Below are 21777 nucleotides of genomic sequence, written 5' to 3' on the forward strand. Positions count from 1 at the left end.
CTAATACTGAACTACTTCTAGTTCTCCAGATAGCACGTTGTTTCATACTAAGAATTCAGGCTTTCCGTTTTCCTAGGATTTCCTGTCCACCTTGCAATCAATTATTCTTTGACTCGTGTCAGGGCTGGTTTTCTCCATGCAGTCTTGCCTGGTTTCTCAGTTTGGGCTAAGTCTGGTAGGCTCCTATGGCCTCCTGTGCATCCCTATATATTAACATTTATCATATTTTATCCAAATTACTAGTTGTATGTGCTCGCCTTCTTCCCAAGACTGTGCCACCCAAAAGGGTAAGGGATGACTGTGTCTTATTCATAACCGCTTCCCCAAGGTATTCTACACAAGTGGGCCTAGGTAAGTACTCAGAGGTGGAGAGCAGCGGACATCTTCAACGGTGAAAATTCTAGAGTGAGGCTCAGATATCTACATGTTGTTTCAGAACCTGGGAATTTCTGAAATTAGATTTTGAATAAATCCCATTTTATTATATGCTATTAAATACCTTGCCTTACTTGAGCACCCTGTAAAATAATAAGGCTTTGATGGGAAAATATACCCATCGGTGTTTGGGACTCAGAGATCTTTGGCTCTAATCTGACTTCTTTTATTGACTTGCCACACCACACAATTCTGAAATCCCAGCTTCCCCACTTCCTGGGAAGTCTTGAAAGGATGGTAGGGCAAGTCTGAGCTTTTTGGAAATATTAAATCTGGAAGCTGTTCTAGTGTTATAGGGTGTGTATAAATATATACAACTAGGCCATGTATTCAAACAGGTGTATGATGGAGCTTCCCTAGATAGCAGAGTCATGAGACAGATAAAACACGCGACTAGAATAAGAGAATGTTAACATGAGAGGGATATTAAAGGGGAGTATGTCAGAGGGGGAGACGAACCATGAGAGATGATGGACTCTGAGAAACAAACTGAGGGTTCTAGAGGGGAGGGGGGTGGGGGGATGGGTTAGCCTGGTGATGGGCATCGAGGAGGGCACGTTCTGCATGGAGCACTGGGTGTTATGAACAAACAATGAATCATGGAACACTGCACCAAAAACTAATGATGTAATATATGGTGATTAACATAACAATAAAAAAATTAAAAAAAAAAAAAAAAAAAAGATCATCGAATTCACATTCCTTATTCAACATGAGGAAACGGAGGTTTAAAGAGGTGAAACTGACCAAACCTCACAGTTAGTAAGTGGCAAAATCACAAGGAACTCAGCTGTAACTATCCCCTAAGTTTCACATTTGCCATCAGAATTAATTTCTAAAATGGTCAGTTGAATTGTTTCAATCGCATCTGGACTTAGCTTTTAGAACTCAATAAAACTCATTTAATTGATTTCTCTTCTCCATTTGTTTCAGGAAATTTGCCTTTTATTAGAATGAGAGATGCAGATCATGGGTACAGTAGAAACTAAACGTTTTTATTAGGTTATGGTATGAAAATAGTATCAGAAGGATTTGGGGCAATCAACTCATTTCCAAGATCCAACGAAACATCTTCACCCCAAGAATCTGGTGAAAGTATTTCAAAGGTACCTAATATTTGTACAGTTTGAAAGATTAAAAAAAAACTTTCAGAAGTTTCTATTTCTCATTTTTTCCTGCTTCTTAATGAAAAGCAACAGGAAAAAGCTACTCCAACAAATGCAAGCAACTCAATCAGCTCATCTTGGAGAAAAATGGGAGTCAGCGTGGCTCAGATGCTATGTCGTTAGATCCGGGTTTTAACTGTACATTTGGCCTTTCCTAACTTGGGAAAATTATTTCCCTTCCCTAAACGGTAATCTCATCTCCTGACAAAAGAGAGCTAATCATTTCTACTTGGCAGGATCCTTGTGAAGATTAAATAGGAATGTAAATTTCTTAGCTCATCCACTAGAACCCAGGAACCACTCACTAAGCAGTAGCTGCTGTTAGAAACAGTAGCAGTAGTTAACAGTAAGACAAGTAGTAGAATGTCTATTCAAGTACCTAGGGCACAGCAGGTGCTTCACTTATAACTACTCCATTTCCAGTCTTGCCCCATACCTGGTGATGTTTCCTGTACCGCACAGGCCTGTTCTTCAGAGTAGTTATAAAATGAACCCACAAGTTAGCTGGAGAGTACAATTTACTACTGCATGGAGCTTCTTTTCTGCCCCAAAGCTAAAAATATTCAAAGGAGTCTCTCTGATAAAGAGCTAAAGTGTATCAAATATGCACAGGACCCAACCCCAAAAGACCATTTCATATCCCCCAGTTCCCACATGTGGAAACTGTAACCAGACGATGCTGCTCAGTCCTGGCCAGAAAAAAAGGGAAGCGATAATTATCTTGTGAATTTATGGATCAGCTTTTCATAAAAGACTCATTTGGAATAACAAAGGATTAGGATTATTGACTTTTGAGGCTGTAATAAATGGAGGGCAAGGTAGTTTCAGGGACAGTTGACAGTTGTTTTTCTTTCTTCCTTCCTTCCTTCCTTCCTTCCTTCCTTCCTTCCTTCCTTCCTTCCTTCCTTCCTTCCTTTCTTTCTTTCTCTCTCTCTCTCTCTTTCTTTCTTTTTTATTATGCTATGTTAATCACCATACAGTACATCATTAGTTTTTGATGTAGTGTTCCATGATTCATTGTTTGTGCATAACACCCAGTGCTCCATTCACTAACAGTTCTGTAAGTCTGCAACATGGACTGACCATTCTCCCTTTCCGTTTTGTCCTCATGTGGGACTAGACTTCCTAGTGAAAAGTGAGCTTATGTTGAAGCAGCATGAAGTGATTTCTCTGCCATGAAAGTATATATAAACCAGTAAGCTGCAATTTGTATTTTTAGTGTAAATTTAAAATGGTTGAATATATTGCTTATGAAATTCTTCTCTCAGGGCTGAGACTTGGGATACTAAGTTTTAGTTCAGAGTTACTTTTTACAGCCTCCTCCTAAATGTAACAGTCTACATTATAATGCAAATGGCGATGGATTCTTACACACTCGCTTCCCTCTGGTACCAAGACCTAATATGGGGCATCATATTAGGAGTAAGTATTCACTGAACAAAAATAATTGAAAAAGACCGCTTGCCACTAATGAGAGGCAAAAGTGCAAGACAGATCTGTAAGACATCCATCAGTCACCTCGGACAAAGTGAAATCCCACTTAAATGGACAATATAGACAGGAAGAAAAGAAGTATTTTTAATATGACTTGGATAAAAACCCTCCTAACTCCTACTCAGTTCTCTGATGAGGTTATAAGAAAGGACACCCATTGAATGGTCCCTCCGAAAGGCTATTAAACAGAACAGAGGAATAAAGAGACTAACACATCTCCCAGACTAAACTAACTACTGTTTTCCCATTATTTTTAACCTCTCTAATCTAAGTCAATCTTGAACAATTAAAAGTTAATGCCTGTTTATTTGGTGGCAAAGTCTAAACTCTTGAGCCTGGCATTCAAGGCCATCCACAATATGGAACCCAGATATTTCTATAACATGTTCAATTCCACAAATAGTTACTAGATACAACTATATGTGAGAAGGGGGGGGAAACTGCAGGGGGAGACGAACCATGAGAGACGATGGACTCTGAAAAACAAACTGAGGGTTCTAGAGGGGAGGGGGTGGGGGGATGGGTTAGCCTGGTGATGGGTATTAAAGAGGGCACGTTCTGCGTGGAGCACTGGGTGTCATGCACAAACAACGAATCATGGAACACTACATCAAAAACTAATGATGTAATGTATGGTGATTAACATAACTATATATATATATATATATATATATATATATATATATATATATATATAAGGCTTTTACTGGGCTTGGTGGGGAACACAAGGGTCAGAAAAGTGATTCTTCCCTTCTGGAATTTCCTTATAAATGTCTGTGTGCTTTACTATTCCTGCATCTGCTTGGATTATTCCCTAAACTAAAAGTTCTTCCCCTTCTCTCTGCTCATCCAAACCTAAGCTTATCTCCAGCTATATTTCTATCAGGCCTGCCACAGTCATTGCTGTCCAAAAGCACTGTCACTTCCTCTTATAAACAGCACTTTTTTCTGGTTCTCTAATGACGGACTTGCACACGTAATCCCTTAGGTTGCTTTGCTTTCAATGGGTTGCTATTATAATCCCAACCACATTACTAGCTCTTGGAGAATATAGTGCAGTCCATCTTTAAAAATTCCTTCCCACCATTTCCATATGTGCTGCGCACATAAGAGATAATCAGTACATTGTAATGTGAACATGGGAGTAAAACTGAAGGTTGGGGGCCCCTGAAGTACAGACAGATCCTGACTGGAAACGTTCGGATATCGGCACCAGCAATTCAGTCTACGGAGAACCACCACTATAGAGTATGAAATGGCAGGTAGTGGGCACAAGCAAACAGTCATAGACAAGCAGAGTAAAATGAGACCACAATTATAAAAGGAGACAGGCAAAAATAAAAATATGTTACTTAAAAAAAAGATAAGTTGGTAACAAAAAATGAGAAAGAGCTAGATGGTTATCAGCTTTTTGAAACAAGTTAGAAGGACAGTTATCAGAACTTGAAAAAGAGGAAAGGACCAATTAGGGGGGAAAAAAAAGGTTGGTCTCAAATCCAGTCCTGACCTTAAGCAGAAAGAATTTAAAAAGCACTCCAAATTGGCCTGATGCTCTTTAAATTCCACCAGCCTAAGGTTGGGTTGAATTCACTGGTCTGCAGACAGCAAGTCCATTGGCTCTTGCTACCAAGAGAGGATATAACCAGACGGGGTCCATACCCCAAGAGCTACATAGTCGGTCTGAACATGGCAGATAGAGCTCTACCAGCCAGGCTTTACTCTGATGTGTTGGAATATGTGAAGCAGACCTACGTTGTACCGAGGAAGCACAGACTGATTTTGTAGTCCCACTGGGACCATATGCGGGCTGCTCTTATCTCGGATCTAATTTTCATGGTAGATGTTGTTAATCTTTTGTGGCCCAGTTACTCAGACAAGTTGGGGAAGTACTTCTGTGCTTCTGTGTGATTCAGTAATAGGATAGAGAAGCATTTTTTCCTTCGGGTAGATGATATTCAGTCAGAAAAGTAGATGATGTGTGTGTGTGTGTGTGTGTGTGTGTGTGTGTGTGTGTGTGTGTGTGTGTGGTTATATGCATTGTCATTGACACTTCTTTAGAGAAGAAGCCAGCCCAGTGAGAAACCAGCTCTCGGCCAGGGCTAGGTTCCTCAGTAAAGAGAGGCTAGCTCTTCGGGCTTTCTAGCTTAAGCAACTCTGAGAAGCAGGTTGAGCTCCCTTTATGAAGTATTAGGGGATGGAGTTATATAAGAATCTTGACATTTCACTCTCTTGCCCCATCAGGACTATCCATCACTTGGAGAGTTCAATGGAAATTGTTTTCCACCAATATTAAAAGTTATTTGGGAGCTTTTAAAACAGAGCAAATATATTTCTTTAAGAGAAGTGTATTTGCTTGTTTAAGAGAGCGGCACTTTATATATAGTGCTGATATAAACTGGTGCACAGGATCCTCTAAAACTGTTTATATCCACAGTAAAATACATTTTTGTGATACTCATACAACAGAGTTAGTCCAGAGCCAGGGACTTTGTGAACTCGGCTTATCTCCCAGCCTGTGGCTGTTACTCAGTCCTCTCCAGGTCTTGGGCCTCCCTGCTTACTAATCCTGGCTTCGGACCCCAGCCTGCTGGATCCATAGAAACTGCTTTGCCTATTCATTCCTCTAAGATTCCTGGAAACACTGTTTTAGGCAGGTATGGAAAGTCAGACCCATAAGCCCATGGCACAACTCTGGTTAGTGCTTTCTTCTGATTTACCTCAGCCTTTTCTTTTAATATGTACAATTTCCCATCTTTTATGCCTGATATATACTCTAGTACTTGGATTCCTTCTTGGGCAAAGACATCTCATTATAGAGATAGTATATTTCTATAAGAATTTCATTTCTTTAAAAGATGATGTGGTCCTTAATTGATACTTGTTACATTCTAGTTGACTTAAAGGTGAATGATTTCAATTACATGGCAGTATAGTAAGACAGTTAAAAAACTGTCAACTAGAAATCACCTGGACCAACTTCTTCAGCTACAGACGAAAAAATTCAGGGAAAGAAAGTGACCTGCCAAGGGTGGAGCAACTAGAATTTAAATCCCCTAGTCCTTGAGCAAATATCTGAAGGGGTTTCATGTGGAGAAATATGTTTTATTTTTTATTTTTTGGAACCCAGAAGTCAGACTAGAACCAGTGAGTAGAAGTTACAAGGAAGCAGAGACAAATTCTGGCTACCAATAACAAAGAATTAATAATTAGAATCAGAATGAGCTTCTCAAGAAGTAGTCAGTTTTCTGTTAAGAGACTACGAGATGCATTTGAACAGAAGTGAGGTGACCACTTGTCAGGGATATAAGAAGGGATTTCTTGGCTGGAACTGTAAATTTGATGATGTCTCTCCATTATTCCAATTCTGAGAATCTATGCGTTGCAGTGTAAAGCACTGTATCCCAGTGGGCTTGGACTAATAATGACTTTCATATTCCAAAGTGTAAGCTGTTGTACCCTTAAACTCCACACCAGATGACACTATAGCGTCCCCCTGCTGCCTTGAATGAGCCTTGTATCTTCAAGTCAATCCTCCCTTCCCGCCAGGAATAAGGATCCGGGGAGGGGAAAGGGAATGAAAGAAGCTTCACAGATTTCTCAGAGTGTGAATCCAAGGGTAAACAGAATTTTTAAGAGAAAATAATATTAATGTTACCAATAATATTAATAATAAGTGGTACATTTTTTAAGGAGAAAAAAGGAAAAGTTGCAGTCTCTCTTATTTGTCTACAACCAGAGAGCTTAAGTTGACAATAGTAGAGCCAACCTGAGGTATAAAATGCAGAAGCAATCAGAAGCTCACCAAAAAATAAAGCTTTCAGGAGGATGAAGACCATGTTGGCTGGGATCCAATTCACAATTCAGTACAAACCTATAAAACTCTTCTAAGCAAATCTGGGAACCTGAGAGCAACAGTTCGAAAAGGGCCCGTTCTTGGTGCACATATCCATTTCCACTCAAGTCAATGCAAGTTTTTAATACATGGAGGACAGACGGCACATCACCACGGTTTCAGCCCAGGGTCCAGAAGTCTGGCCAATGATAATTACCTTCAGAGCTCATCCCTTTCGGAGCTCATAGCCCACTATTCCCCACATCAAAATGAGGTGCAGCCTCCCTCTGAGGCTGGGACACAATAATTGAATTTGGGAATTAAAAGAGGTGTTAGAAAAATGTTTTCTTACCCCAGATATTCTGCAAGATGGGAAAAAAAAAAAGAAAATATCTCTTTAGAGATGCCAGGTGTGAAAGAGAGAAGAAACAGGATAGAAAGAATATGAAAAAGAAGGCAAGTCACAACTGTTATTGCTGGGAGAAGAGAAGAGAGGACAGAGCAGAGGGGCCCATCTGCAAAAGGCAACTGGGAATTACTACCAGAGAGAGCTCCTCATTAGTAAAAAGAAAAGTTCAAGGGACCTGAAAACTGGATGCAACAAGTGGCACAAATATCCTCTCAGAGCTATTGGTCTCCTCCTTCATTTTTCTGAGAAAAAAGTAAGAGGAAACTATTGTGCCCAGATCACCTTTCCTATAAGAAGCACAGGCGGTGTCCAATCTTAGATTTGGAAGGGGCCTTAGAGATAATGGAATCCAGAACCACTCTTTTAAAAGATAAGGAGGACTCAGTCACTCGTTTGCCATCCTTTAGTAAAAGAGCCTTAATCCAAACCTCCCAATAACTGGGGGAGCGCCCTTTCCACTCTAGTTTGCAACCTTGAAATTAGGAGAGTTGGGGGAAGCATCGCACTATTGCCAGAGAACAAGGAGAGGGGAAATACCATGTGAAGAGTCCCTAAAAAGTTAAACAGCTGTTCATCATTCTTAATACATGGTGACAGACTCCACTAATCAAGTCCTCTCTTCCCTCTGTGTCCCACATAGGAGCTAACACGTTTTGGGTGCTCAGTACACAGTAAGCCTTCAACTGCTTCAAAGTATAACAAGACCTTACACATGTTTCCTAGGCCCCCAGCACCAATGAATTTGTAGTTTTATAAATATCATGGTGAACAAGAAATGCTGTCTTGTCATATTCAAGCCAAATAACAGCTGGACTTTAAAAATAAAATTTTGAAGGCATTTGCCTTTTATATTTTTAATTTCTGTTTTCCTGGCTTATGGTTTTGTCATTTGATTTTGATGAGTGTTTAATACACATGCACAGCTGCCTCTTTGGGTGACCTTTCCCTTGCTGCCTCCATGCTCAGAGCTATGAAGCAGGTCCACAAGTTGCTTACTAAGTGATATTGGCATTTTCACGACTGGCAGATATTTTCCTGGGAAGCCCAGCTGGAACAGGCCCTCATCTCCTAAGCTGACGTACTTTGGTCTCTTCAGAAGCCTCACAGGAGGACGGGGTGCAAGTGGGAGGAAAGCATAGCCCTTTAAGATGGCTGTTCGGCATTATTCACAAAAACCAAGACATGGAAACAACCTAAGTGTACGTTGATGGATGCATATATATATCACATTTTCTTTATCTCTCTCTATATATATATCTACATACATACACACACACACAAAACTCTTGAAGGAGTTTTTGTGGATGAATATTATTCATCCACAAACAAGAAGACAATCCTGCCAATTACAACAACATGGATGGACCCTGAAGACATTATGCAAAGTGAAATAAGTCAGACCGAGAAAGACAAGTAATACTGTATTGTCTCACTTATATGTGGAATCTAAAAAGGGAAAACTCAGAAACAGAGTAGAATGGTGGTTTCCAGGGATCAGGGGGAAGGGAAAAGGGAGAGACGTTGGTCAAAGAGTATAAATGTTCAGTTTTAAGATGGATAAGCTCTGGGGAGCTAATTCACAGCATGGTGACTATAACTAACAATACTGTGTTATCCACTTGCAAGTTGCTAAGAAGGTAGATCTTAAATTTTCTCATAAAAAAGAGGTGATTATATGAGGTGACAGATGTGTTAACTAACTTTATTGTGGTAATCATCTTCTAACATACATGTGTACCAAACCATCACATAGTACATCTGAAATTTACAGAGTTATGTATCAATTCTATCTCAATAAAGCTGAGGAAAACATTTTAATTGCTGTGCCAAGCCAGAGGAAACATGGAGGTGATCATGTGTGGACTGAGGAGAGGTGACGTGCTAGGCTAGGGCTGCAGCACCCACCTGCCAATTGAGCTGACCTAAGTAGCTTTCACTCTGAATCTCTATGCAGCATAACGAAGTCTTGATCTTTTTAGCACTTTTCTCGGTGATAATTATGCCTGTCTGTCTGTAGATACTCCCCTTTTAATCTTCTGTCTTCCTTCACTAGACTTTAAACTCCAAGAGGTCAGGAACACATCATTTTTCTTCCCTTGGTTTATCTAGTGTCTAGTCCTGGCACATGGTAGACACTTAAGTAATGTTTTGTTTTGTTTTGTTTCATTTAGACCATAAACTGATTGAAGGAGTTTATAAGTTGTAGTTATTCTTTTATTGCAGTCCCTTCCTACTCTTCCTGTTAAGGGAAATGTGAAGGAGCAAAGTAGAGAAAGTATCATGTGTACCTGCTATCTGCTCTGACTTTAATAGGAACTGTAACCCCAGCAGGCTTTGCAATCGTCTCTTACTTGAACAGACGCCAGGAAATGTCCTGAAGTCAGCAGAAGGTTGCTGCCCACCCCAGCAGTCCTCACAAAGGCAGTGCGCTTCTGTCCATCTGAGAGCTAGTAACTTGACTCCATTCATGAACTCACAGCCCCCCAAAGCCCAGGAGGTCTCAATGGCAACTCTGGGCAAGCTTCTGAAGGGAGGTTTTCACACGCTCCTTAAGCTCCTGGGCCACTACAGCCCTTCTACTGTTACACTCATCAGGCACTGCTGCTCTGTGTGACAGAGTAACACGAGAGCTGGGGTACGGCAAGACTTGCTATATTTAGGGGAGAGGAAATGGGCCATACTGAGGAAGGTCACAAGGACTTTGTTCAGAAAAGTGAAGGCACCACAGATTTATCTGTGTATACAGGGCATGCGGTACGGCACAGTATTCAGCAGCATGGGTTCTGGAGCTAGGCTGCCTGGGATCGACTCTCAGCTCTATCCTGACTCTCTCTGTGACCTGTGGCAAGTTACTTGATTCCTCTCACCTTTAATATTCTCATCTGTTAAAGTGGAAAAGAAATAATAATACCTTCTTTACAGAGTTGTATAAGGTTTATGTGAGAAAATATGTGTAAAAAGCAGGTAAGTGCTTCAAAAATGTTTGCTAACGAACAAACAGCAAGAACAAAAACCAAAGTAGCCAGGAAATTGATCTGAATCCAGATGATCTGGGTATTGAATGGAATTTCCAAAAATATTTCTATACAGTATGTTTCCCTACAGTTAAGGTTTTCATTTTTTCTTTTCACAATGGTTAGTAACTCCGATCATGATTTTTAATTTACCAAGCCCATAATATCATTAACTAAATCGTTAGCATTATTGAGAGGTAACTGACCATGGGTATATCCATTATACAGTTAAGAAGCCAAATGAAGAAGGAAAAATGACAAATGAAGAGGACTGCTGGAACAAGGGTAAGGTGATGGAACTCTGTACCTCCTAGTCTCTGGAAAGATGAACAGACTGAATACTCCAAAGTGACGAAAAATATTATTTCACTGTGTACAGTCAAAGACTTAGGTACTCTGTGGTACGACCCTGCCACAAAATTGAGCCGGGCCAAACCTGAATAACGGGTCCCCTAGACCAAGGAACCTCAGTCCTCACGAGGAAAAACCTATATTTCTAAGTGTCTATAAAATATCCATGTCACTGTGCTCTGGGTACACGCTGTTCATGGAAGTCAGCGAGTGTGTATCTGGGTTTGAGTCCTCCTCACCCCTCCCTTCCCCCGCCTTCTTTCTCTTCCGCTTCCCCGTCCTTCCCCGCCCCCCCCCCCCACTGCCCCCAATCCCCACACACATACCAATCAGAGTTTAATACCTTGTCCCCAGGACTATCATTACACATCAGTCTCTCCTACTTGTATTAAAAAAATCTGCCTTCTGGAAACTCTGAAGTGCTTCCTAATGTCTGATACTGTCCATTTTTTAGCGCTCATGCCAGGAATTTCTGAACTGCCGGGCTGGTCCCAAGCTCTCACCAGAAGCCAGGCCCAGTTCAGATGTGGCTATGAAATGTCTTCGTGCATTTTCAGGGGATTAGGGTCCTGGGAGAAATTCTGCCAGTAAAGGATAATAGTAAGATTCGTCTCCTCAAACTAAAGAACTTCAGCTGGGACCCAAGTTGGGTGAAGTATTGTGTTACTCTGAAGAGAACAAATTAATCTTCCCTGACTGGTGGGAGGGATTCTGCCAAAGGAACAGCTAACGGGAAAACCAGTCCCTACTCTGTGATGACACAGTAAATAACCAGGCAACATTACTACTGAAGTGCTGACCTAACTCATAAATTGTACCCAGCCTCTGGGGAGCAATTTCTGCTGATTTGCTGCTTGTGCATTTAAAACAAACAAACAAAAAGGGAAGAGAGGTGGACAGGCATTGATAGTGCTGTGGGTAAACCCACTGAGAGCGAAGCTGGTCTTTCCATCCAGACTTTCAAAAGATTTTAGTAATGCTTGCTGCTCAGGCACAGGCTGGGCCTTGCCTGAGCAATTATTAATTTTATGCGAGATTTGCTGTAAACCATCATTGAGTTCCCAAAATGGTTTGACTGCTCCTGGGACTCACTCGATTTAGGGTTAAAAAAAATCCTCCTTTGTATGTTAGTCCTTTTTTAACAAGAATTCAGTGACATGGATGACACATAGGATTCTGTTACTCACTGGAATGCAGAGGGCCCTTTTATTTGAAAACTGGAAAGTGGCACCTTGAAGTCCTTGAATGGCTATGTGTTCAGTAATATAGGATCTAGCTACCTCTCAACGTCCTCAGCTATAATATATAATGGAGGCTAAAATTTCTTCTGCTTTGCCAAAAAGAATCCAGCCGGTACTCCCAGGAAAGCCCGTAGAAGGTCCTAGAGCTAACTCAGTTGCACCATCACAACCGCCCAGAGCAGCAGAAAAGAGCTACGGAAAAGCCACTCACCCTCTGCATCTTCTGGCCGCGTAAGATCGATGACACCGGGGCCCAGCTTTCCATCTTCACTTGACTTTCCTGTTAACTGGGGCCCCAAATTCTCAAAGCGTGTTCTTTCCTAGAGGAAAGAATAATCAGAGGCTTATTCTAGCTTCCGAAGCAGCCCCTTTTTCCTTCCAGTTTCTATCTTGCTTTGTGGGCAAAACTTGGATTTACAAACGTCATTTCTGATCAACTAGGGGCTCAGAAAAGCTTTCAGGAAGGTTCCGCTAAAGCCTGACGGTGGCACCCACAGTGCTGACCGCGTCTAAAGCAGAGTACCTGCAAGGGAAGGAAACCGGAGCCAGGAAGCCCACCGGGCGGCACTGAGCATCTTCTCTCACTGGGATTTGCTCCAGTAGTCTAAAAGGAATGCAAGTGAAAGGTTTGAGCCTGCAGTGCAAAACTTGAAAGAGCAATTCCCATTAAAATCTACTGCTAATTAACGGGAGAGGAATTTTCTCAATTAGAGATCACAGTTCGTATTGGTATTCCTGGGAAAATACAAATCAGTATTTTAGGCAAGAGGATTTCAAAAACAAATGTTTCCAAGCAGGCAGACGAGATGATGGCGTTGATGCTCTTATTTTGCTTAGGAGTTTCCACTGTAACTTCCCCGAGAAGTAAAAAGGAGATTACTCCTAGCCCAGCCATTGAGTGAGGAAAGTGAAAATCTCCTGCCGCTATAGGAGGGAAACTCAAAGATGTTATACTTGTTAACCAGCTCTTCTAGGAGAAGGAGCCTGAAATATCACATTGAACTCTCCCTCTGCCGCTCTCTGGATCAGTAGCCGAGGGCTCACTGACCGTCACTAAGATGGTGTTCTTGTCTGCAAAAACACAGCGCGTGTCCCCTTCTCGCCTCCTCGCTACTCTCCAGACTCAAACTTGGCTTTGTGTGGTGCTTATGAATGAATGAGACCTTGTTGTTCATTACTATGAAACAATATTAAATGTCATGTCAGCTTGAATTTACAGACATGAAATAGCAGCTTCCAGCTCCGGGAATGGTTTCTGCATGTTATACTTAATGCATTATGCAGCAGTAGAGTGCTGATTGCTGTTCAGTCTATTGTTCAATGACCTAGTTCTGTACTGAGCATGTTCGGCATTAGATGGAAACACTCTGTGAGTGTTCTCTTCTGTAAGATGTTTAGAAACTTGGAAATATTCTTAAAGAGCAAACATACAATTACTTGATAGAGGCTGTGTCTCATTTGTACAGTCTCACTACATTTGTGCTTTCTAATATGATTATTTTTGAATATCATTATATTTCTATAATTAATTCCCATCAGTCAAATTGTGCAGGAAGTCTTCCAGTTCCCCTTCATCGTGGAGTATGTTGAAATCTGTGTTGGAAGAAAACATAGCATAAACCTTGCTTCAATCTAGCACCACGTCTATGAAAGATTTGCAGCAAAATCATAATCATGAATTTCCCCAACTGGGTAATGCTAACTGGTTACAATAGTGGGCTATGGGCAAACCTCTGAAATACGACACTTATAAAAAACAGAATGAAAATAAAAAGCAAATTAGGCATGGTTCCCCAATATCTTCTTATGTGAAAACACTGCAGCACAAGAACAAATTAACCCAGATGCAGGCCACGACAGAAAGCAACCACAAGCCATGTGGGAGTTTCACACATTGTCGGCCGGGGTGGGGGGAGGGAGGAAAGGACAGCTGCTTTTAATCAGCCAATTTCTATTTTGGAGTAGCACTTTTGGTTGTCACGATGTAAAGAAAAAGAATTAAAGTGAAGATGAGTAGCACCAGGGAAAGCAAAATATTCAACCTTTGTTTTATCACATTGTTCCGCATTTCAAATATTTGCATGTGAATGCTTTCCCTGTGTTAAATGCAAAAGGAGTTTTGATGTGACACCTGCAATCTTCTTGGAAGAACAACCTTTAGCTGTATTTTCATGGGGGGAAAAACAACTTTCTCTGAAAATCAACAGACCGTGCTACCTATCAATATGCATATTTCAAGTATCTTTCTAGTCATTCATTCTCTTTGATTTTACCGGAAAATATTCTCAGTAAAAAAAAAATAAAGTTCCTGAAAGAATATCAATATTTTGACAAGGAAGGAGAAGAGGGAAAATTACATGCCATGGTTTGTAAAATCCTAAGACAACAAAGCTTACATGATGATAATATCTTTTCTTTTATAAAAAATGAAGTGCACTCACAATTCAGTATTATCAGCTTGTTTTTAATCATAACAAAAAACATTCAGAACATTCAACAACACATTCACAGTGTCTTTGAAGTCATACATTTTTCTGACTTCATTGAAAAAAACATTCTTCTGCAGAGATACTTTCCTTATAAAATATCAATATTTTGACAGAGTAGAAGTCAAGGAAGAATATCCCATGAAACACTTGTTAAACAGGCAGAAAATAAATCAATGATAAAAATTGTTTGGGGCAGTGGGCTGCATTTTATATTTGGTAATATTAAGCACTTGTGTTTGAGATTAAAGAAGGACCCTGCAAAGCCATGCCCTTTCATATAAATTTCTACCTAGTCTCCCAGAAGATTTCCTTCTTCAAAGAATAGCTCAGAATATTTATTTGCCAGCCACATAACCATAAGATAAGAAGAGGGCCTGATGTCTACAAGTTAGCTCCAGGCAGCTGGGCTAAGCAAAGATTTTACCAGTGAAGTGGAACATGAGCCTGGTAAATACAGGATTGTGGATATGGGCACAGAGTTTCGTTCAAAGATACTTCAGTTCCAAGAGGCTTCAACTTCTGGCCATTAAGTGCCAATGGGTATGCCCCTATATCAACCACATATAGACAGCGGGAGGCATGTTCTTCGCTCCAGATTTTTCCACGCACTTGAACTAGCTCTCACAATGTACATCTCCCAGGTAAGATATTTTGGAGATGTAAGCAAAATAGCTTAATGTTAATTGAATCTCAACCCCCCCAGGAAAATTCCCCAATCTTCATGTTGACGGCGCAATGTGCATTTTACATGCAGCGATGTCATCAGACACTTACTTATGCATTGTCAGTCACAAAACATGCAGGCAACATAAAAGTTACTGAAAAAAATTAAAGTCTGAAAGTCAGCTCTGCTGTGTTGTAGGACTGTTGGCTCTCTTAAGTGCTTTGAAATTATGATGTATGAGATAGATGTTGCATATTAAGTAAAGATATTGAAATGATAAAGCCCCCTTTAGTGAGAGCTGATGGATGTTCAATGCCACAAGCCACAAGACGCTGACATCCATCATCTTCACATATTATCAGAGTCAATGATGGGGCAGCCTCACTGATGACAGATAGACTGCTGCATTATTATCCCTTATTTCCAGAGTCACTGAACAAACCATTCAATTCCTTGGGCATTATTTTTAACTTTGCATTAAATTAGCAACTTCTCCCTCCCTACCATGGCAAGATTGATCAATTTTGTTTTTGCATCGGTGGAGAAAGAGAATGGATTTGGGGTGACTAAAAGAACAGAGCCTTGCTTCCATCTAAGAAAAAAAAAATCAACTTCCTCTTACTGGCAACAAATGTAAAATTGTGATATGGGGAAAGAACAGCAATGAAACAGTAAGCACACAATAATGGCTTTTCTTTGCACTTAGATAAAAGCTAAATTTTTGATGTGCACAGTATATTTTAATAAAATTTTATATACTATGTTTTATACACTTATTGGCTATTCCATAATAATGTGTGTGCTAACAGTAAAATTGCTCTTAAATTTATGTGTGTTATTTATACGTTCCCCCGTAACAATGCTTTTTGTTGTAAAAAATATTCTGTTTATTAATGTAACTTTACAACCACTGCATCCAAGATCCGTGGTAAATTAATGACATTTTTATTATTTTATAGTGTCATTAAATTTTTACTGATCACTCCATCAAACAGAGGCAGTAAAGGCCATAATGTAAACTGGGACACTTAGATCAGGCAGCAGGAAGACATTCCATATAGTCTGAAGAAAACTGCTAGCAATAAATGATATTTATACCATCTTTAAGCATGTTAGAATACTTGGATAAGTTTGGCAAAACTGTTTCAGTAGTAGAGTGGATTGTGTACTTAAATAACAGTTTGCTTGCCAGCAAGACAAGCCTTTTTCAAACCATCTGTGAGATGACTGATTGCAGCCATCTCCTGGAAAACACCACATGAACGGCAGGATGCGCTGGGCACCCTCCCCTCAGGATTACCAGCACTGACCGGCCTACACCAGACCTCGACTCACTTCAACAAGGTCCCCTTTTCTACAAACTCAAGTGGAGATCAGTAAATGCCCTTGAGAAGCTTTTTGCTGGTTGCTTTACAAACAACTACATTTCATTTGACAACTAGACATGGCTGGACAATGATGTGATATATTTTATTCCAATGGTCTAGATGAGGGGTACTTTACCAACCTTTCTTCAAAGCTCATTTCTAAAGATTGCCTGAATGGGGGGTCGTTCATAGCAGCCACAGAATATATACCGAAGGGGCCATTACCTACACTGCAGTTAAAATGGGCAAAAAATAATTCTCTCATGTTACTTTCACATATAAAGTACCTTATATTAGTATACTCTATACTGATGCTCAATTAGTCTGCTTATAGAATATTTGTGTATATACATTTTATATAAATATTTTACGATATTTTTTATAAATGTATACATATCATATATATACATAATAGTAATTAGATAAGAGTAATTAGAAAATTTTATGCTCACAAATTTAGATCACCTATCTCCTATGTGGGGATTTGGGCATGAGTCTTTTTTAAGTAAATAAGAATTTTGTTATTATATCCTAAAATACATATTTAAATATTGAAGACTTCTTTCAAATATGTAATAATAAGGAGTTTTGCAGGGAAAGTTAATACTGCAGAGCTGCCAGTCACGTTCATGTGTATTCCTGAAGCAGAGTTTTCTGAGAATAAGAACAAATACTTGCATTATGAATAGGAATTCTCTAAGGCCGGCACAGTGTCCTGAGATAGTTATCTATCCTCAAAGTTTCCAGCTTTGTCTAAGTCGTTGAGAACTCCCCAAGAAAGAAGTCTTGTCACTTCATCCCAGATCCCGGCCTTAGTTTCTCTCCAACCCAGGAAAACTTTTGTCAACTGAAAGCGAAGACTCCCTGCAAAAGCAGCTTTCCCCTTACACAACCTCCCTTCTGCCCTCTCTTTACATCACCACTATTTGCCTCCCTGCTTTCCTTGTCCTTCCATGCTCAGTCCTTCATCCAGGCTTGCTGGTTCTCCTTTCACAGAGCCCCTGGCACAGGTCCCTCCTCTCCCTCCCTCCCATCCCCTCATCACTAACTGCCTATGCACTTAGGTATGCCCTCCTACATCACCGTCACCACCTCCTTTCTGGGCTGCCTGATGAAGGCGCTGCCCTCCCGGTCCATCTGTGCACACTCCTCACAGGGTCCTACTTTGGATTCCAAACCTTCCACGCCTTCCTGCTTTCTGTTGCATTCCGTTCAAACTCCTCTACCTGGCTTTCAAGTCCTTCACACACTGCTCTCCACATGTCATTTTAAATTCCAGTTCCTACAACTCTCCCATCATGCATCCTCCACTCGGGGTGGACAGGATCCTACTCACCTTCCCATACCACCATGATCCCGCCTGCTTCTCTTCCTCACCTCACCGCTGCTAGGATAACATTCCCACTCTCTTCTTCCTTGCCAAATTCTACTCATATTGAAAAACCCAAGATGTCTGTGAATTCTATCACCTCTCTGAGCTACCTGCTTTCTGATATGCAAAGTTCTTAGTCTTCCCTATATAATTGGCCCCTAGTTATACACTACTTTAAAAAATCGAGCTTTGGTTCACTGCACCTCCAAGTCTCCCCCTGAAACATCAGAAGATTTTTCAAGCCAGGGGTTTGTCTTATACCTTTTCTATATATCTTACACGTCATTTAGTAGTAGCGCCCATAAATATTTGCAGGTTTTACAAGGCCACATAATTGATTTACCTACATTTAAAAAAAAAAAAAAAGACAAAAAGCCCTGTACAAGTGAGTGTCCCAAACAAGCAAGAACTACCAATTTTCTAATATTTCAAGTTTGTGATAGAGATGTTTAGACTCAACACTCCCCTTGTGGTGATGTCTCTTAGGGCAATATATATAATAATAATCAAAACAAGGAAATAAAAAAATCTTAAATATTTTATAAAAAAGACAAATAAGCAATGTTAAAAGAACACAATAGAGGTTATAACTTATTATGAAAAAAAGGTTTTTCAGTCTGACTTGGAATTTCTGCAATTTAGCACTTGCATCTTTCAAAATAAAAAGGTCTCTCTCTCTCTCTCTCTCTGTGTCTCTCTCTCTTTTAAGCAGGACAATGCTAAGTATAATGTTGAGAGAGAGAGTCTGTATCTTACTCTGAAAGACTTGTTCTAATTCCTTGCTCTGGACATATCTTGCCATGATGTGATTCTCAAGAAATACTACTTAAGCACACATATGGTTTCCTTTTTATTGATTTGACAAGCTGTATCACTTTATTAGCCTTTATTTACTAGCCTTTGTAATACATTTAGTAATTTAGTGAAGGATCAAAAATGTAGGCTTTACATTAGAAAGTAACCACATGTACTTTTAAAAAGGCAATTCTCGTTTGGAAGGAGTTATTTTGGAGGCACTGGGATTTACTTTCATAGTGATATTTTGATGGTCGCAGAGTCAGTAATCATGGTAATAAAGACTCTGGCTGGGAGAAATGAGGGTTATTATCGAACCTCATTGTTAAATGACATTTTGTCAGCTAAAACTATTAATTTGTCTAGCTTTTAATACACCCTTAACACCAAAATTGTGCTAGGACTCATGAATTAGTTAAGGCCTAAGTTTTTCAACTATGTTTGCCCTCATAGCATAAATACATGTGTTGAAGTGGAGGTAAAAAAGAGGGTCACTCACGATCATATACTATGTGCAAGGCTCTTTCCAATGAGTATTTTCTTTAACCCTTATGCCAATACTACAAAGAGACTATTACTATGACTATCAGTTTTACAAGAGAAAAAGGTGAGGCGTCAGAAAGATTTTTTTTTTCAGAAAGATTGTTTTCTATTTTATTTAAGTCACTTAACCAAAATTTAGATCAGCATTTGTGCTGAGGTGAATTTAGGATCATAACTCTACAACTTAATTACCATGTGATCTCTCTGAGCCCGGTTCCTCATTTGTAAAATAAAATAGAAAATGCCCATGCTGCAGGGTTGTGATGATGAAATAAGAGATTATATGTGTGAGTGCTTAGCAAAAATAAAGCAACTCATAAAATATCCACTTACGCTAAAGATATTATTTAGTGTTTGCTAAATGTTTCAAAGCTAAACACTAATGAAGATAGTGTCCCGATCTAAAGGCCAATATCCATTCTCCTGTATCAACAAGGCAACTATATAAACAAAAACTGCTTTCCTTTTTGTCTTGGTTGCTAAGCATCACAGAACTAAATTTAAATCTCAACCTTAGTAACCATGTAGTACCTGGATGTTGTTATTTCTGTGCTTACAAGCCTTCACTACTCCCCATCACCTGTATAAGGAGAACCAAACTTCTCTGGAGAGCTTGTACAACCTTTTATGATCTGGCTCCTGTTCTCCCCATCAGCTTTATGTCCTATGCATTCCAGTTTATATTCTCTGTTCCAATAAGGTGGAACTTCTTAGAGTTTCCCAAACAACAGAATTGTGATATTGTATGGCCTTGTGTATCTGCCTATGCCATTCCTTCTTTCTGGGATGCCCTTTCTTTACTGATAACATCATACTTAGTCCTTTGTAGGCCTAATTAAAGCATTTCTCCTGGGGACACACTCCTTTGTTGACTGCCCTCCCCTAGCTCTGTGCACAAATTGTCACTTTCTCTTTTGTTCCACCACCACATCATGTTTATAGAAAGGGTGCTACAAGAATTGGTTTATATGTCTGTTTACATGTCTCCCCAGCTTACTCCTGAAGGGGCAGTGTCTATCTATTGTTATCTGTACATCATTAGTGCCTCTCACTATGTTGGCACATACTAGGCACTCTGGTTGCTAAATCCTGATACTCCTGCTAAAATCTCTTCATTCATTTTAATTTTACTTTTAAATAAAATTAAATTAATTTTTAGAAGGTCTTTTTTGAAAACAGTGAGAATAACTGCCTAGTTATTATTATTCAAAAGGGCGCTGTAAGAATCTTACCTAAAATCTCAACCACCACCACAACTTTCGAATATTCTTCTTTTACATTCTTATGTTACATTCCTTAGCAATCCATCATTAACAATTCATTCTTCGAATTAGTTAATAATGCCAATATTTTATGAAAGGACAATAGAATAAACTGTTAAACAAAATCATATTAATTTCAGTTTAATTCCCCTAGAGAAACAAGAACATCTCTAAAGAAAATAATCCAGGTGAAACCACATGAACAGAGACATAAAGCATTTGGTCATGGGAGATCCTTAGGTACTGCAATCCAAGGAAAATAGCTTCACAAGAGTTTGAGAAATCCTAAACTAAGCCAAGATAGCTGTTAGGGGCTGAACTGTGTCTTCGTAAAATTCACATGTTGAAACCCAAACCGCACCTCAGAATATGACTCTTTTTGGAGATAGAGTCTGTAAGGAGGTGATTAAATTAAAATGAGGCCTTAGGTTGGGCCTCAGTCTAATCTGACTGGTGTCCCGAAGGGGAGGAGACATTTGAAACATGCAGAGAGAGACACATTAGAAACGTGTGCTCACAGAAGAAAGACCATGTGAGGACACAGTGAAAATGTAGCCATCTGCAAGCCAAGGAGAAAGGCCTCAAGAGAAATCGATCCTGCTGGCACCTTGCTCTTGAATATCCCGCCTCTAGGATTGTGAGAAAAAAAACTTCTGTTGTTTAAGCCATCCAGTTGTGACATTTTGTTATGGCAGCCCTAGAAAACGAATACAATGTCTCCTCCGCCTTTTCCATCATAAAAGGCTCTTGTCACTGCTGTTCCAAAAAACAGCAAATAGTAAGGCAACAAATTTTTGTCTTACTTGCCTCAGAAACAATTATCTGGAAGCTTTTGCCATTAGGATCTAGCAGCAGTTGGCAACTCTGTCTGTCTATCTATCTATCTATCTATCTATCTATCTATCTATCTATCTATCTATCTAGGATTCTTCAAGAAGAGGAAGTTCTCTGTTAAAGGGAAAGAAGACTTGTAATGGCTTGGCCAAAGTTTTCAAGATTCCAGAAGATTCACATTTGAGGCAAGATATAAAATCAATACCGTTTGACTTAAGCTGTTCAGATCACCTCTCAGCATGCTGAAAAATGCCACTGGACCATAAGCTCCTTGGGGGAGGGAAAATGTCTCCTGACCCTCTCTATCTTCAGCGAGGGCTGTACCCTGTAACCATAGAAGAAACATGCAGCACATGCCTGCTGAAATGAACTAATGTCTGCAGAGCTTCTTGTGGGTATGTTTTATGGAGCTTTCAAAAACATTCTCAAATGATGTATGACAAGTTTCCCTCAGGATTTGAAGAGTACACCAAACTAAGCAAGTTCTCTCCTCACACCCCTGGCAAGGA

The 21777-nt window shown here is 39.9% G+C and overlaps 1 protein-coding gene across 16 annotated transcripts in view; it reads right to left on the reverse strand.

Annotated features, from left to right (window-relative positions):
• Positions 1 to 21777, reverse strand: part of SOX6 (SRY-box transcription factor 6) — a 652457-nt gene that overhangs the window by 33480 nt on the left and 597200 nt on the right. For all 16 annotated transcript variants that reach the window (XM_027580197.2, XM_027580203.2, XM_027580196.2 and 13 more), the window contains one exon: positions 12154 to 12262. In XM_027580197.2, the coding sequence (XP_027435998.2) occupies positions 12154 to 12262 (109 nt within the window). The remainder of the gene's footprint in view (positions 1 to 12153; positions 12263 to 21777) is intronic.

The sequence above is a fragment of the Zalophus californianus genome, chromosome 11 (assembly GCF_009762305.2).
Source record: "Zalophus californianus isolate mZalCal1 chromosome 11, mZalCal1.pri.v2, whole genome shotgun sequence".
NCBI lineage: Eukaryota > Metazoa > Chordata > Mammalia > Carnivora > Otariidae > Zalophus > Zalophus californianus.